General features: G+C 50.0%; 1 protein-coding gene across 1 annotated transcript; it reads right to left on the bottom strand.

The window, feature by feature from the left end:
* Nucleotides 1-9,848: 9,848 nt before the first annotated feature.
* On the bottom strand, nt 9,849-17,474 carry H6S33_006114 (uncharacterized protein; the record flags this gene model as incomplete). The annotated part of the gene is made up of 5 exons (XM_044837534.1): nt 9,849-11,149; nt 11,213-13,123; nt 15,719-15,762; nt 15,846-16,954; nt 17,067-17,474. The coding sequence occupies 5 exons, from the start codon at nt 17,472-17,474 to the stop codon at nt 9,849-9,851; spliced, it is 4,773 nt and encodes a 1,590-aa protein (XP_044699423.1).
* Between the last annotated feature and the right edge of the window lie 1,155 nt (nt 17,475-18,629).

Genomic DNA, 18,629 nt, shown 5'->3' with positions numbered 1-18,629 from the left:
AGGGTTACTTAAACCATATTTTGGGTGCAGAAAACCATATTCTTTGGCCTGCTATAAGTGTATGGGGCCACAGGCTATTCGGGAAGGGCCCGGGTCCATTCGTGAAACCGTCAAATCCTTGAATGGCCCCGAACAAATGGCAACGAAAGCCCAAACCAGAACCCCGGAAGGAGCCCCCCAAAAAAGGAAACCAAAAGAGAAAAAGTTAATTGGTATAGGATCAGTTCCTCGCTATGATGCCAGAAATTGGTTCCCGCAGTAACAATACAGTGAACTGAGAAAGTCTTGATTTTTTTCAGTCTTCTTATCTTTCAACTAGTTCCTTAACAAAGTGTCAAAAAGAAGGCACTGGCTTATCCTAATAGCGGAGAGTGTTATGGCCTATGGGCTGCATACATGAATGACTTATCAATCAATATATCATTCAATTCTGATAGCGGCCAAAATGTTTAAACCCCACAGTGCCGTGCGCTACTTCTACGATTACTAGGGCCAGTTGCCAGCCAGGACTACCCCCCGGAAGCGTGACCGGCCCCCTTCTCGAGTCCCCTGGTCTTCTGGCTCAAAATCATTTGAGCTGGGAACATAGCTCTTTTACTAGTTTCCCCGTTTCAATACTCCTTGGTACGGGGGCTGGCAAATCTACGGTTGGGCCGATTGAACGTGGGGTTTAAATATTTCCTCGTCGTTACCTTTTACAGAAGGGACATATACGAAATACGAGAAATCTCCTACAATATAAAAGCTAGGTCAGGACGAAAATGGTTTCACAAATGACGGGCACTGATTAGTCAGACCACATAAGATCGGAGACCAATCGTAGCAACTTAAGGACGATTATATATCAATGGAAGGGACCTAAAGCATGATCTGATAAATCTACAATCAAATCCTTTTATAAAGTTATGGATCCACCGAAATTGTTACCATATATCTAGGTCGTCAACGATTCTTCGCGGTGATAACACCGGGACAGCCCTTAGTACAAGAATAAAAGAAGTGGGGTCGTAGAGTAGACAGAAAGATAAACATAAAAGAAACAAAGAAAAGTAGACATGATAAATGAGATATAGATAGATGAATACATGTATCTTCCACGCGCATCCACAAGCCTTGAATCATAGACTCGAGAGTATGAAAATCGTCTCGAACGTTTTTACTGATTTTCGTCGATATGGATCTATTCTATGGTCAGTCTAATCTTAAGATCAGAATTGAGTGTCTGTAATGTTATAGCATACATCTGCCCTAGTTGCATTTCAAGAGTGAAAAGAGCTTTCTCCTGTAACGGCCATTTGATGGATACGACCCCCCATACCAACCGAAGCACGGCAACGATGTTTTTCACAGAATCCATATCTCAGAGATTTCTGTAGTGTGTCTGATCGTAGGAAGTTGTGGTCCGGATTATTCTCGTTCTTTGGGCCGGGGATGTAGTTAGTATTTATGTATATAAGGTATTGGGATAGTCTCGTTCCCAGACTGTTTTGTTGTCGCACTGCGTGCAGACACATGTCGAGCCACATCTTGTGTGCGTTCAGAGGCTACTCCGGGCAGGTAAAAAGTACCGGACAATGCAAGTTTTGTCTCTGGGCTTTTTTTGCAGTACCGTTATTTCTGGGTTATACGCCCATGGGCTTAAAGCAAAGTGGTGGGAGGAAAGCTAAGGAAAACTGGTGATGTATGCATATTCCCGTAACTTAAGCCTCTTTTCTACCAGCACTTTGCTTTAAGCCCATGGGCGTATAGATAACCCAGAAATAACGGTAGCTCACGCCTAGCACACGCACCCATTATTAGTGAACCAAAAATCTGCATTGTCCGGTACTTTTTACCTGCCCCGAGTATCCCCCCGGCCCCCCCCGCGCTGGCCCAACTCCGGCGCGCGTGTGCACGTGTGCCTATCTGTACCCAATCTTAAGCTTCATCGACTCTCCCCATGAAACTGAATCTTGGGTGATTCTCAGGAATTAACCTCCACTCGTATTAATTAAGACATACATTTCTGTATCTCCTGGTCCTGTTAACTCTTTTTCACAGGGTCTTTGGGAAGTCAAAATGAGCACAAACGTGAGTTGATCAGGGTCTTAACTTTACGCGTGGATGAAAGTCAGGCAGGGTGTTGTAGAATTGACGGATGGGACTAGGCTACATGAGACGTGACCACCACCACCACCACCACCACCACCACCACCACCGCTACCGCCACCATTGCAACTACTCTAGAATATGCTTATCTCGACAACCATCTTCACTTATTAAATACCAAATTTCAATTTGAAAATGAAACGCACCATAGAGTAGAGTCCTCGACTAACTTTGGAGGCTGTGGACGGAGAGATATATGGGAGGATTCAAGTGGGTCTTTCCACACTATGATAGCAATGGACACTTATGAAAACACCTTTTTTGATGTTATCCAACTTACGAAAGGTGTGCCTGGCGTGCCCACTACCTGTACATGGAGGAATAGGTACATGTACCTACATCAACTTAGAACTCGCAGCGGTTACTCCTAGGCCCATAATCCTCTCCCTGCTTGTACTATATACAAAACTACATAGGTATAAATGTACTACGTCATGGTCTTGTATCCTTACACGCATAAGCTATAGAAAATCCAAGTGTTTTTTTTCTCTCTCCTCCCCCGCTCCCCCCAAGTGTCTGCATACATGTAGGTACTCCACCTCCCCCCCCTCCCGGGCACCCTCCCCCCTTCTTTATTCGCGTCACTAAATGCATGTACCTACATGTATCTAGTGAGTCCTCCAATGTAATTGAGGGAAAGATCATTCAACTGACCAGGAATAAAATCACGTCAAAACTAACCGTCCTCAGCGTGGTGCCAGCACGCGTTCGAAAATTTAAATTGACGCGATATCCACGTGCGGGCCCTCTACCCCACCACACATCACTATGTAGTAGCAATCCCTTAAGCCGTCAGGACCGATTTCAATCCTGTTACTCAAACCCAATACGGAAGTCGTGATATAAACATCGCAGAGAAGTGATCATGATGCATAGCTCCTCACACTACTTCTTATCGTTAAACCGTGATAGATCACCTCATCATGATCACTTCTCTGCGATGTTTATATCACGACTTCCGTATTGGGTTTGAGTAACAGGATTGAAATCGGTCCTGAGCCTCGTTAATATTTTCTATTTAGCCTAAAGAGGTGGGACCACAAGCCATGGCTCAGTCGCATCAGGACCTGATTTATGGTGCCCCCAGTCTTAAAGGTAACATAAGAAAAACGCCAAGTCCCTTATAACTTTTCTACCGAAAAATCTGTCAGGTCATTCTCTTGTTTTTACTATTTCTAGAACTTGTTCTGACTGATTTTTAATATCTATCGTGGTTGAAAAGTTATAAGGGACTTGGCGTTTTTCTCAGGAATCGTCTTCGAGAATACGAACCCTGGTCGACTTCGCCCCAGGAATTGTGCGAATACATATTTGCCTCAAAGCTGCATAAATTATACTGTAAGCTAGCACCAGCTCCTCGTTCTAACTACCGCAGTAATTCGTCTCAGCCAGTGTGGTCCACGAGGCACGAAGTGCTTCGCCCTCGTGGACCACACTGGTCTCAGCGGACGCTCACATTGACGTTGAAATTCCTTGATCTGGTCATTTGTCTTGAAAACGCCCCCCCTCAACTTCCCTCATACACGCTGTAAATGGCAACTTCGACGTCTGTGTAACCGTCCGCTGAGACGAATTACTACGGTAAGTACCAGAAATGATCAGATTTATGGAGGACAGACTCGCATCAATTTACATTACGCCGCGGGAGCTGCATTAATGGCATTCCGAAATTGTTTTTGGTCCATCGACCTATTCCAGCCTTCTCGATTGCGGCCTTCTCGTTGCCAAGTCATTCGTGCTCTGCCTTCCCCATCGGTATTGAATAAACGAGAATAAATTATTTTCGCCTACAAAACTTTCAATGCCATGTATGTACCTACATGGACCTGCAGTTCATGCCCAATGTGTACGTTTCACAAGAGTATCTGTTAGCAAGGGTCGGTATAGCTAACGCGCCTTAGAACAACAAACAGAAGGTTCAAGAATTAGAGAAGGCTGGGGCCGAGCCTTGTCCTATCCCCAGCTTCAAGATATGATATACAAAGCTTGACAAAGCATAGATCTCTCCAAGGCTACGATAAAGTTGACCCGGGACTCGAGCTGCTCGACGTACGCACTTACATATGTCGACTAGCTCCAATTATCAGGGCATTATAAGAACTTCACTCTTTCCGATTGGGTGTCATTTTTTTTGACCTTATGGGTCTACTCATAAACAAATAAGACATAGATGTGGGAGGATCGCTCGGATGGAGTTTGCGAATGGAGATATAAGCCGTACCAATAAACAAAATGTTTAGGCGTCAATGGAAGGATTTGGGGCTGCGTTATCCCCCAGACCCCCTGGGGCCCCGAGGCGAACGTGGCTAAGCATTCGCTTCACATCTAAGCTCGAAGAACACAAAATCAAGCCCTAAGGATCACCATAACAGCACACGCTTAAAGTTTCTTCGTTCCACGTCTCGAGACCGAAAAGCTGGGTCATCCTCGAGAACAAGGAATCCACAGCTGCCGCTGCCAGGATGCAACCATGGCAAGCCAGCCCCATTATATTCTGATGGCAGTCTAGCTGGGCGATGTCTGCGTAAAGGTAAAGAACAACAGAAATGAGAACACCCCGCTCGCCCCCACATCTCCCTTCCTTAACCAGGTTCCAATCTAAGCCCGAGAGGAAAAGGTATGGCACATTGGTAGCTCAGTGTAACCGCCAAAACTCGAAAAATTTGCTATGTCCATCCAGGGATTATCTCTCGGGTGATTGGTTGAATGGCATCGATCTGTATCAGGGTTGTTTGGTTGGTGGTTCGTTAATTGATTTGTATCAGAAGTCTCTCATAGAAGTAATTTTGATCTCACGAGAGCTGGTCAATTTTTCTCAAGTTATGATGGTACTCCATCATGTAGTCCAAGATACCGCTCATCTTCAACACAAACAAGAGGTTTAGTCGGAGGCACGGGAATTCTCGAAAAATACAGCATGAATCTTTCCAGGCAAATAGAAGAGGTAACGTGCGGAAATGAGAAGAAGGGGATAGAATCATTCAACCTGTAACCTGTCAAAACTTTCTGACCCGTTTTCGTGTAGTGATACAAAGATAAGGCAAGGCAAGAAATTGAACAGGTCATACAAGAACAGAAGTAAGGATATAATGAACTAACAACCGCCAAAAAAGGCACCGGCTAGCCTTAACCCTAGCAGCGAACACCATGCACCAATCTTGACGCCTTGTGATAAAGAACATGTACTCCTCTCTCCCGGGACAGCTTCCGATAGGTATCAGAATACCTATACCTGCTTTATTCTGATCATAGTAATATGTGCAGCACGAAAAAGAAATGGCTGGAGGGTTGGAGAACAATCCATGGTGGGTTAGGGCTACAGAGCGTTAGGTTTTTCTTGCTTTGTCTGACGTGCAGGCCCCGGCACTGATTCTGCTATAGTTGTCCTTTCTAGAAAGGTATGAAATCTGAAAGTCTCACCAAGAAAGGGAACATTGACTGATCAATTAATTTATTCGGTATACAACCTGGAGATCATGACGCTCGCTGGTCTTTGCCTGCAGCCTCAGTCAGTACAGACTTTTATCGCCAGAACTAATTCCCTCCATCCACCGCCACAAGAAAATGAATATCATGTATGAAGGAAATGAATATGTACGCATACCAACTCCTGGTCAATAGCTGAGTGTATCGATCTAGTATTACAACTCTGACACGATTATGATCGATTAAACTGGCAATATTATCCTCGAGGCGTGTAAAAAGCCATCAACAGTGACTAAGGTAATTCCAATAAATCCCGAGCCATGTATCAGACCAATTAACGAGATCAGTGAACACAAATACGAAGGTTATGGCATGCGAGTGACGATCTATGAGTAAATTAATGGCTGCTCGACATAAGAGTAAATATGCAGAATAGCCCATGATATACGACCATTATCCAAGTCAGTGATGGCGAGAAAGATCCTTTGATAAATGCGGTTTTCACATCAATTTTAAAGCTGTGACTAGCCTCACCGGACAGAACAGATCTTTCTAAAGCACGATATCTACAGTAACCTACTCAACCACATAGATCTCACTTCTACTTCACCCTATCTAGCTTTACTGTCAAGTATTATCACCAGTAGCCCACAACCAGCTCTTCAGACCCGGAAGCCCCAAGTAACGGAAGCAACCTATTCAAGTGACAAATCATGATGCACCCGGCGAAGGAAACCCTATTTTGTTGCTATTCGATAGGATAGAAGCAACCAAAAACCAAACTAGTGGAAACTAAGGCCTCTCTATTCTATTCCGTCGCTAGTCCAGTTGTGGAAGGTGCAGGGACTGGATTCGTTGCAATGAGCAATAGAGGAAAGAAAACCCTGCAAAAAATGCGGTTACCACAACAACGTCCATAGAAGGATAGTCAAGTTCAGAGGGTAGGGGTAGGGGTAGGGGTGTCCTATTGTAGAAAAACAATAATAAAGCTAAAAGGTGTAAACTAATTTATTAGGCAACCACCATTCTTGTTCGGCTCTCTCTAAAATTTCCCTACACTTTGACTATAGAAGTCACCTAACGAACACCCCACACCTAGGTCTTCTTTGCCGGAACTCTTCGTGCTGAGAAGGACCGCAAAACGTCTGGAAAATAGAACTCTCGGCCTTTTCCCTTTGCGGTGCCGGATCCCTCTATTTGCACACTTCTACCTCTATCGTCACCACAAGCACCACCATCAACTTCGACAGTACTACACCAAGTTAATGGCACCCATGTATAACCGCTATAAGCAGCCAGCTAACTACTGATGATGATGCAGCCCGATAGCACCTATATCCAACACCGTAATACCAGCCATTCCTCGATGCCTATACCCCCACCCCTTCTGCCAAAACGGCTATCTGATGCCAAACAAAGGCGGGGCATATGCAAAGACAACAATGGGTACACCCATGCCGCTAGCGCCCAGACGCCTAAGTCATATTAAGGACTTCCTGTCTTCCGAAGGGGGACAGTGCTCAACCGTGGCGATGCAAAATGGAGGTGGTGCATGACTTTTGGGATTCCCTAAGGCCCAGTCTTATCTCGCCAGCTCGTAGGGTGAGGGGATCGGCTACACCTGTTGCAAAAGACAGCCTCTCGGTGAATGGTCTTCGCAGTCAGCAGCTTAAGGCTAGCTCGAGCTCGCGCAACTATAGCTATTAGCCCTATATCGCACGCAAAACACGGCTATTGCACTTAAGGACACAAACAAAGAAAACTTCAATCTCTTTCATCCCTTCCATGCCTTCCACCGCAACCATGACTGCTAAGATGGTAGGCCCCATAGCCGTTAACGTTCGATCGCCGCCAAGGAGAGAATCATGATCTATCACTCGAGCGCCAAGAGCTCACCCCCTGCACGTGTCTCCCGTCAGCGTAGCCCACCATGTCCTACCAATTGTTTAGACTTGTGGTATCAAAACCGGTATTACAACCGCTGCTGCTGCGGGAGGTCCGGAAGGCCAAAATACTAGTGTTGATTAATATTATCCACCACAGAACATCGCGCAGTCTAGTCTTTGCACCCGGGATACGTCCGGAAATCCGGAGACCGTTTCCAGAAAGAAACAACCCGCACTCCTAACCAGGTCAGTCCCTCTGGGGCCGTGGAATACCTATCTGTTCCCCCTTTTTTTCTGATATGCAGAGAGTGGTTTGCAGCGGCCGCGCACCGATAGTGTTGCGGCGAGAACAAGCGTGGGAAAAAGAATATCGCGAGTTCTACTGATCGGCGGGATATTAGCTGCCGGTATAGTGGACGTTGAAGGGTCTTTGAGGTGCTAGGCGACCCGGCTATGTAGGATGTATAGCGTCGAGGGGCGGGCCGGGCCTACATATATCAGCGCCCCCGGGACGGGAGGCTATTGATGCGCTTTTTGGTCATGCCGGTTCAGGTGTTTATAGGGGAGTGGGTATTGAGGGGAGGAAATTGTTTAATAGCAGAAGCTCTTCTGTACGCCGCATGGGAAGCCCTCGCCAGTACCAGAGAAATGCAAGCCCTCTTACAATACAAAACTTCATTTGGCCGGAACTGCAACACGATTAATTAGTAGGAATAGGGTGTCATTTGTGTGGCCCTAGGAGCCGGTAATTAGATCCACAGAGCGCTCGAGCCAGGGACAAACAAATTATTAAACAGGGCATAAGTTCCCCGATTTATAAACCTCTTGGGACGTACACGATTCTCCACAGATTATAACACACCTACAGCTTAGGCCTTGTCAAAATGCACAAACCAAATTTTCCAGGTTGGGGATTCATGCCGCTCAATAATATATATCTTGCCTTGTGAAATGAGGGGGGCGGCCTCCACACAATTAATGAGTTATCAATCGATCAATCAAGGGGGACAGTCTCGTCTTATACAATTAATGAATTAAACAAAAAAAGGTCTCGTCTTGGGCTCGAGAAACCGAGTGACTAACTGTGAGCCAAGACTTTTGAGGAAAGATTTCCTTATCTACAAATCTTTGAGGGACTCACCACGTATTCTTTTGAAGTGACAGCTAACTCCCAGTGCATGCCAGTAACTAGTATTCATGGTGTTAGTAGATCTTGGCAGATTTTGGCCTATGGAGACCAGTGGCTTAATCTTCACGATAAAGCACAGCGAGCTGCGAGCAGCAAGTTAAAACGAGACATCAACTACCAAAACGGGTTCTGTATTCCTCTAGCTACCCAGCACCACACACCACTTCCCCTAGGCCTTCTTCACACCGGCCGGCCCCGCCCCAGTCAATAAAGGAAACTCATTACATATAACCATTATGATTACGCATACCATATCAATCCATCACACAATATCACTCGCACCCATATAGCAACGGAAGAAAAAAAGAGAAAGCGGGTGAAACTGCCTATATATCCACCGAGTACAGCGCGCAGAAAAGAAGAGAGAGAGCAGAACCTCCAAATCCTGATGATGCATTCACTTCTACACTACCGGCGCACCAGAAAAGAAAAGCGAGAGAGAGAGAGAGAAGAGAGGGTAAGAGGGGGCGGAGAGAGAGGGAAAGACAAAAATTTCCAAAATAAAAGTGAGTAAGAGTAAACTGGACAGACAGACAGAGCGGTGAGAAGAAGAAAAAAACGTCAATTCGCGCTCTTCTCCAATTTCAAAATTGAAAAGGAAAGGGAAAAAGAAAGGGAAAGAGAAAAAAAAAATTTGAAAAAACGCCTAATAACCCCCCCGCCATCCCCCCGCCCCACAAAAAAACCAATTGCACATCAACATCTTTTGCGAAACCAATCTCGCAGGTAAAGTAAGAAAAGACAGAACAAGGTGGGAACGGAAACAAGCAAACAAAAAAAAATCAGACGCTCATGATACTGCAAATACAACACAAAAAGACAATGACCGCAGAGAAAAAATGAAGAAAACTATTCTCACAATGCTTGAGCTCAACCAGCGCTAACTATGACGCTAGAAACAGTAAAGAGGGGAAGGAAGATGGAATAGAAGGAATACGGGTGATGGTGCTGACGGGCCAAATGTTTATCTTAGTAATAGTCCTCCAAAGAATCAAATACAGAAGAAAGGAAAGAGCAGTAGGCGAAAAGCGAATGAGAAATCACCGCACCAATCCACAAGGTAGGTCGGTCGGTTTGTTTCCCCTCATCGGTTAATAAAAAAGGGTATCAAAGTCAAAAAAAAATACAAACTGTCTCTTTCCTTCATCTGGCTGTCCAGAACAACAAAAAAATTATCACCCTCTCTCTATTCTACCCGTTTAATGCTTCCACTTTGGCCTTCCATCATACCCCCATCCTTTCGATACAGGTGGCATGCTCATCCTCTTCCCTCTCGAATCGGTACTTCCCGCAACGCTGTTTCTTCCGGACAGACCAGCGCTGCCGTGGGCACCAATGTGATCCCCGCCACCACTAGGCCTGCCATTCGGTGTCGTGGGTCTTGGCAACATGCTCATCCTGTTACCCCTCAAGTAGCCAAGCGCACTGCTAGCCATCGCACTCGCCGGTCTAGATGACCTCCTCTGCTCCCTCGGCTCCTCTTGCTGCTCTTCCTCATCTTGATATTCGTTGTTGAATTGAGCAGTCTTAGGGGAGTTAGTTGTGGATTGTGATTGACGATTAGACTGGAAGCGAAGCTGACTTGTGCTAGTCTGTCTTCGCAACTCAGGTCTACCCGACGTAGGCTGCTGCTGCTGTGGCGGGTACCCAGTCCTTGGAGCAGGGCTCGGGCTCTTTCGGATACCAGCACTAGCCCGGCGACCCATAGATGTAATGGACGACGTGAGTCTATGGTGGTAGCTTGGTGATCCGGGGTTTGACCCATTTGCCTGGCTCAATGGGCTCGGCATGGGAATACGTGTGTGGTTGCCCTGGGAGGAAGCAGAGCGAGGCGTGGTGATCGTGTGTCTCTTTGGAGATGCAGGGGTAGCAAGACTAAGAGGCTTATAGCTTTGACCATAGAGGCCATCACTAATATTAGTGGATGTGTTCCATCTAGGTCTACCATCAAATTTCTTAGCACTAGATGAGGAGCCAACTGACGACTTCCTCGGACTATCCCTTGAGGGCGTCGTCTGATTCGAGGGTGCAGACGTTGTCCTAACCATCCCAGTCGAGATGGGAGCCAGTGATGAACCTCCAGTCGACAAAAGACGAGAGTGCGGCGATTTCTTCGGGATACCGCTCGTGGAACTCCTGTCCCCAGGGCTTGTTGAGTGGCTCATTCGTCTGCCTCCAGATATGGGTGACCGTTTACGCTCGAGGGTTGTTGGGGAAGTAGCCATGATGACTGAGCTTGCCGGCGAGCTGCCGGGAGTGATCATTCCAGAGCTGTTGTACGAGCGAACATCCAATGAGGTGATCGTCGACATTGAGTCACGGAGAGTCTGGGAGTCCAGCTGCAGTTCATTCAGGTCTTGTTCCATATCTGCCATTGAAGCTTCAAGGTTCTTCCACCGCGTTCGCATCGCCGTCTCGAGCCTAATAATCTCGCCATTGACAGTAATACGATCACGGACACCCTTACTGATGAGCCCCAAGGCCCGGTCGATCGCGCTGCCTGTTTGTTCCATCGATATCAGTATCCTACCAAGACTTAGGCCGCGTAGCCACAGATACATACCGTAATGCACCTTTTTAGCCTCGTAGTTCTGCATCCTGGAAACTAGGCCTTCATCGATCCGGCCGCCGCTTTCTTCCCAGACGGTCACGGCATCTCGAAGTTTTGCCAGACTTCGCTCGACGCTCCCGATCATAGATGCAGTCTGCTTGCCAGCGTTTCGGAATAACGCAACCCATTTGTCTTCTCCCAGCTCTTTCTTCAACCCTTCCACATCCGAATTGAGCTTTGTCCACTTCTTTTCAAGGGTGCTTCGTCGTGACATCAAATCTTCACACGCGCTGGGGAATATTTCTTCGGCTCTTGCCTGGAAGCTCTGAAGCCTCATGGGGAGGAAATCTAAACTGACTCTCAACGGTTGCATCCGAGCGATCAACCCCAGGAGGGAGCTGTCTTCGAGTTTAACGACCACCTTTGCCTGCGAGGAATTTGGCGCGTCTTCTATAATGGTTTGCAGAGTGTCTAGGTCCACTCCTCCAACCAGTGATCCGTCCTCCATCAAACTCCGGTGGCGTTTCTCCTCTTCCTCAAACACAATCGTCTGGCATGCATCGAGCTCGGCTTGAATATCCTGGAGGATCATTGTCCACAGCTCTGTCCACTCCATGGCCGTCTCGACTTGGTCCTTTACGCCCTTCAAAATCTCCTTGACCTCCTTCCATCCATCCAATACAACATCCATACTCTTCAAGATTTCCATCAGGGTCTCCTTTACAGGATTGATATCTTCCCTCTGCCGCAGCTCCTCAATGAGCTCAACGTACACATTGATAAGACCCGAGAACTTGCTGACAGCACCATCTACGCTATTCAGTGACTCACGCCCCTGTGCAGCCCACTCTACATCATCCTCCGCGTCGAGCCCGCGGAGAACCTTCTTGGCAGTGTCGATCCATCGAGTGATCTGATCGCCCGCACTGATAAGCGCGTTGCAAGCTTCTCCGGCTGTAGGCAACTGCCGGATTCGCGACGAGATATCGGACGATAACGGAAGCGAGAGCGAGGTGAGGCGTGACAGTTGTGCGGAGAAGGAAACGCGGGATAGGGAGAACACGGAGGCCCGTCGTGATAGCGAGGTCGACGACGAGCTCGAGTTACCCCCGTAGATGCTGCCGCTGCTGGGCGGGTCCGTCGTGTCGTCCGTGAAGCGGGCTGTCGACGGTGTTTTGATTTCCTCCGTCAGGATGGAGTGGGATGTGTCGGGACGCTCCCGCACGGGGGAGGTCATTTGGACGAAAGGGTCCTCCTTTGCAGGCACGGCTGGGGGGGTTTCTTCGTACTCATCAATGACACCGCCACCTTCTTCACTCGGTTCTTCCGGAATGTCGTGCTCGTGGTCTTCTTGCTCAATAACTTCTTCCTCTATTGCCCCTCCATTCTCCTGTTGTTGGTGTTGGTGTTCCCCCTCTTGTTGGTGGGCGTATTCGTCGTCCTCCTCCTCGATAGGAGTAGGGGGCAATTCCTTTTGTAGAGGTAGAGACATACCGTGTGATGTGGTTGTGACGGGAGACGGCGTAGTAGTAGATTGCACCAGGTCGGGCAGGAGTTTCCTGTGAGGTGAGGGAGAAGGAGATAAACGGTCCCTATTCGAGTTACGTTTCTCAGCGTCTGCCTCAAGCATCTTGATCCTTGCAGCCAGGCCGGGGGAAGGTTTTCGGGTAGAACGGGTAATTATTCGGGGATCTTGTATGCGACCGCGTGAGTCCTCTGGCATTTTAATCAGAGGGCTGGTCGGCGTCGGTGCTGCTGCTGCTGCTGTTGTTGTGGTTGTTGTGGTTGCTGCTGCTGCTGCTGCTGTCGCCGCCGCCGCCGTGTTGTGAGCGTGTTGCTTCCAGAAGTTGGTTAGACTGCTGTGGAAGGAGTAGCGGTGGTCTGTGGTTGCCTCCGTGATTCCGGTTGATTGGGGTTGGGCTGCTGGGGGGTTGGTGGTAAAGGTTGTGGGTGAAGAGGTTGTGGTGGTGGGAGGGAACGGGGCGGATTTGCACAGCGAGGGGAGAAGAACCGGTACAGCCAGCGTGACAGACAGAACAGGGAACAACGGGGATAAAGGTTGATGATGATGGCCAGCAGGCAAAAAAAAAAAGGGACAAGGTATGCAAGAGAGCGAGAATAGTAATGAAGGGAGGGGGGGGTGTATACAGTAAGATAGTAGTAGTAGTAGTAAATAGTATGCAGTATGGTAGTAGTAGTAGTAGTAGTATGAAGCAGTAGTTGTGTAGTAGGTGTGTAGGTAGGTGTGTGTGTGTGTGGTGGGTTGTGAATGCTCAAAAAGGGACTCTCTAATGTTTCCCCGGTATTGTCGGTATTATATTTGGTTCCCCCTTCGTTTTATTACGTCTGTCCTTATTTTCTTTAGAGCGCCGATTTTCGTAGAAAAGATCACCAGTGGCTGGCTGGCTGGCTGGCTGGTAGGGTACGTAGGGCAGGCAGGTAAGGTAGGGACGGGTGGGGAGTGAACGAGTGAACGAGTGAGTGATCGAGAAGCTAGGGGAGGAGGAGGAGGAGGAAAAAAAAAAGGGTTCGCCAGTCAATAAGATCAGTTACAGTCTGTGTGTTTCACTTGTTCACTTGCTCTCTCACTCACTCACCCGTTGTCGTTGTTGTCCTGGATCGAGAATTCCTGGACGTCTACCTATGGCCCTATGGGGCCCTACATGTAGCTGATTCCCCCAGATTCTCACAAGTGCAGAAGATCTATGTAGAGCAGATTGTAATTATTTTTTTTCTCCCGGCGGCAAAGCAAAGAAGCGTGCAGTCTTTCTGCCTGCTTTCTCCATCATGGGAAAGCCGCGTATCTTGTAGGAGGTTGTACATTACATTACATGGAGGTTAATTAAAGCTCTAGCTACATGCACCTTAGACAGTATAGCAGACAGAGGTTGAGTGACGATTGGCCAGCTGTGGGAGGTGCAACTTAAAACTCGGACCACGTAGGTAGGATGTGTGAGAGTGTGTGAGTGCGAAGCAGCAAGCAACAGCCGATCAGGCTTCCTCACTTCCTCACTCACTTCACTCACACTCACTCACTCACTCATTCACGCCTTCTCACTCACTCATTCATGCTTTCATTACTAACCGCCCGCCCGCCCGCCCGCCCGCCAGTAGTGCCTCTTTCACAAACCTCTGTCTGTCTGTCTGTCTGTCTGTACGAACAAGAAAAGAAGGTGCAGTTCTCCAGCAGCAAGCAGCATGTATGTACGATGATGCCCTGCCTGCCGCGCTTCTCGTCCTTTTTTTTTTCTTTTCGCTAAGCAAAGCAACCTGTACCTGTACCTACATGACCACCAAAAAAAAAAAAAAAAAAAAAAAAAAGGGCCCTGCGTCTTCTCCCCCCGCCCCCCCCCCCCCCCTGGTGAAATTCCCACCATCGGGATTCTCCCTCAGAGTAACCGTGCACTGCTGCTGTCTGTTGGAAGTGGGAAAGTGAGAGAGAGCGAATAAGCTACCCGGTACGACACGCCCGGCTGGGAAATGGCACTAATCTCTGTTCTGCTTGCTGCTCCCCACGTTGTTCTGTTGTGCATGCTGCCAGTGCTGGGGGGGGGGGGGGGGAGAGAGGTGGAGGTGGGAGGTATGATGATGCTGGGTAGGTAGAGCTAGGTTGTGCTGGAGAGTACCTACAGCTAGCAGCAAGCAAGCAAGCACATCAACCTACATCCATCACGAGCTCATCTCAAACCAGTGGCCCACGTACTCTATGGTGCGAGTTGTTGAGGTGAGAAATGCGTGTGTGTGTGTGTGTGTGTGTGTGCCTCCTCTCCACCCTACACACTCCTCACCTCTGCACCTCCATTCCCCGCAGCAGAATTTGAAAAGTTCCCTTGGGGGCCGCGAAACTTGAGGTTTTCTTTTGAGTGTGTGTCTGTTTTGCTCATATGATACATGAAACGAAACGGGATCGGAAAACTATAATAATTTCCATCCCTCCCTTCTTCCCTCTCTCCACCCTTCCTCATCTCTTCGAAGACGCCCGCCGCCCCCCCGCGCGACTCACTCACCCACTTCACACCCTCTCCATCTCCATCTCCATCTCGTCCCCAACAACTAACCTCAGCACTCTACGCAGCATCATCATTCTCGTCACAGTTCAGCTCTCATCACAGTTCGTAAGCTAACACCTCCACACCCCCCCAAAAATAAAAAAAAAAAAGGCGAGAAATAGAAATGCCCGTGCCCCATCCCCCATCCATCATCTACTCTAGCTCTAGCTCTATGCGGCCTCCCTCCGCAGAAACCGCAGAGACCACAGAAAAACGCAAAAAGCAAAAGGCTACAAGATTGATGCACAAGACCCAAACGGGCTTGATGACAGTGGTAATAAACAACAGCCCTAACCCTTGTGGGTAAGGGGTGAGGCCCCTACATGATACGGCTATTTCTTTATTTATTACAAGTGCCAAGTGGGTAAGGGTTACGGTTACATGTAGGTGCAGAAGAACAGAACAGCGAGAGAAAGAGGCGTTACGCGCCAAGCAAATGTCTGTCTGTTCTACGACAGCCCGAGCTCACGCTCGATGCTGCCGACGCGGGAGAAGATGAATGCTTTATCGTTCCTATATTCACGAGAGACGTCAGTATATATTTCTCCACCCCTTCTCCCCACCACCACCACCAAAGGGAAAGCAAAAAAACCAACCTCAGCGAAAACTCCGCCAAATCATCCGACACCCTATTCCAGCTCCAAAAGCCCTCCCACGCCAACTTGCGACCCCCCACCCATCTCCCGCCACTCCTCACACTCCCCAGCCGCAGCTGCATGCGGAACAAATACCTCTCCATGCCCCTCTGCACCGTCTCCACATCCACGCGGCCGTCCGCATCAATCCGCCACCTCCCCCTCGCCACATACCTCGCGACGGAGCTCGGCAGCACGCCCGTCCCCGCGCCGCCGGCACCGCCGCCCTGCACCCCGGTGCGCGAGAACCCGTACACCACCTCCGACGGCTCGCACGACGTCAAGAGCGACAGCACCGTGCCGTCGCCGTAGAAGCGGAGATAGCGGTAGTAGGTCACGATGTGCACGGGCGTGTTCCAGCCCAACTGCGAGGCGCCCTGCCGCACGTAGTTGCAGGTGCTGATGTACACGCCGTTGAAGCGGATGCGCGGGCGGGCCTGGAACATTGCGCGCCAGCTGCCGCCGTATTTCGGGAGGTGGGCCTCGTCGTCGGGGACTGTGCGCTGCTCCTCCTCGTCTTCCTCGGCTTCCTCGGCTTCTTCGGCTTCGGCTTCGGCTTCTGCCTCTGCCTCCGCGGCGGTTGTGGTGGGGGGAGGGACGCCGCCATCGTCGCCGAGCACGCGGTGGAGTATGGGCGTGCCGTCGACGCTGACACGCCAGTCCCAGGCCATCTTTGCGAATGCGGCGGTGCACACGTCGCGCCAGATGGCTTCCTCGGTGGAGACGACGTAGGAGAGGGCCTTGCACACCTTTGCGCAGCGCGCGAAGGAGGCGATGTCGGTGGTTGCGAGCGTGTGCAGGATGTGCAGGAGGAGCTCGTGCGGGAGGGTGGTGAGCGGGGAGTAGACGACTGTGTCTTCGGTTCCTGCGGGCGGGATGGCGAGGTGCGCAAAGGACTCGATCAGCGCGGCGATTGACGCCGGGGGTTGTTTCTGCGCTGCTGCTGGCGCGGCGGGGGTGGGTGCTGATGATGATGATGAGGCGGCGCCGGCGCCGGCGGTGGGGTGCGCACCGGGGGCGGGACGGGGGTAGTATTTATCGCGGTATTGGGAGTCGACTTTGGCGTCCATCTATCATTGACCCCCCTCCCCCGTTAGCACCTCCCTCCCTAGCTCCCTCCCTAACCTACCTTCCTGCCTACCCACGTAGAAACCCACGCCCCGGGAGTGAGAAAGAACATACCCGAAAAGCCTTCCGGTACAGACTCAGACTCTCGCCCAAGCTCCCCTGCATCTCCTTCTCCACCGCCTTCTCATAATGCTCCAACGCGCTCGCCGGCCCCGCCGACCTCCGTGTCGCCTGCGGCGACGTGCTGCGCTCTCTCTGCGGCGGCGCGAAGTCCGCGTGCTCGCCGTTGTCGTCGTCGTCGTCGTCGGATTCGGGCGCCTCGGGCACGACCTCGCGGTGCGAGAGACGGCGGGGGGCGAACGGTGCTGGTTTCGGGTGGCTGGACGAGGAGGAGGCGGCGGTGGTGGTGGTGGTGGTGGAGGAGGAGCTGGAGGTGGCGGCGGGGGTGGGGTGGGTGCGCGCGGTGACTTCGGCTTGCCATTGCTGGCGGAAGCGGGAGAGTTCTGTTTCGCGGTCGTCCATTGCGGGTTCTGGGGGGTGTTGTTGTTGTGGTGGTGGTGAGGGTGTGGATTGGAGCTGTGGGTTCGGTGTAGCTTTTAAAGTACCTTAGGTTGTAGGTGGTTGTTATCGGTAGATAGATATGGATGGAAGCTAAGAAAGACGCAGGGGGGATGCAAGTGTTGCACAGGCACAGGTGCTACCGAGTCACAGCTCTGATGCGTAGCTGAGTCACTCACTGCTCTGGTGAATGGGCGGGCCGTGAGTGAGTGAGGAGCACGAGAGCCTGGAGGACAGCCGTGGTAGATGTGCCGGGCAGAGAGTGGCACCGTGTAGAGAAGAGAGTGTGTCTGTCTGTCTGCACTCACACCGCTCTATGGCGGGAACAGGAGATAACCGAGATAGCATCCAGCTGCAACCCTAACCCTGGAGCTATGTACATATGTAGATCCCCCCCCCCCCACTCGATCAGCAAACGAGATCATGTTCTGGAAGGATGGTGTTGCATCATAGCTGATCATGGCTTTCTTTTCTTTTTTGGTTTGTGGAGAGGAGAGGAGCAGGATGGAGAGAGGCGAGGCAGCAAGAACCCGGGTTTTCGGTGACTCTGCCAGTGCCCTGCCCTGCGCTGTGCTGTGTTTGCTTTTGGACTCTGCCCTTGAGCTTATCTTTGGTCTTTTGGTGGCAGGGACCCGTGGGGATTGGGGATGTAGACTCTACTCTAGAGCAGGTACATGTAGTTAAAGGGCACCCGCAGACTTTCATCCCCAAGAGAGAACAAAGGGAAGTGAGAACAGCAGGCAGGAAGATGATGGCATGCATCCTTTATCGTTCAGGGTTCATTTCCTACTCTAGAGTAACATACCTGCAGACAGAAACCCTAACCCTGCGTGGCAGCAGTGAGATGACATCGGATCTGATTGCGGGGACCTCGCTCATTCGCCCGAACCGTGGCGACAGGACAAAAAAAAAAAAAGACGTCAACGGTTCAACCACCTCTTATCAGATCCTTCCTTCCCTCCACCCCCCAGTGCACACCCCAGCACCTTTTTTTTTTCTTTCCCATTCCCGCGGTAAACGGTGGCCCGCGCCCTGGCTAGGTAGGTACTTGGAGTAACCTCTCTCTACTAAAGAACCCCACATTTTTTTTTTTGTGTAGTCGAATCTAGCCACTGGACT

Source organism: Morchella sextelata, assembly GCF_020137385.1.
Source record: "Morchella sextelata strain SCLS chromosome Unknown scls_2, whole genome shotgun sequence".
NCBI classification, from domain to species: Eukaryota; Fungi; Ascomycota; class Pezizomycetes; order Pezizales; family Morchellaceae; genus Morchella; species Morchella sextelata.
This window is presented reverse-complemented; position numbering and strand designations above follow the sequence as displayed.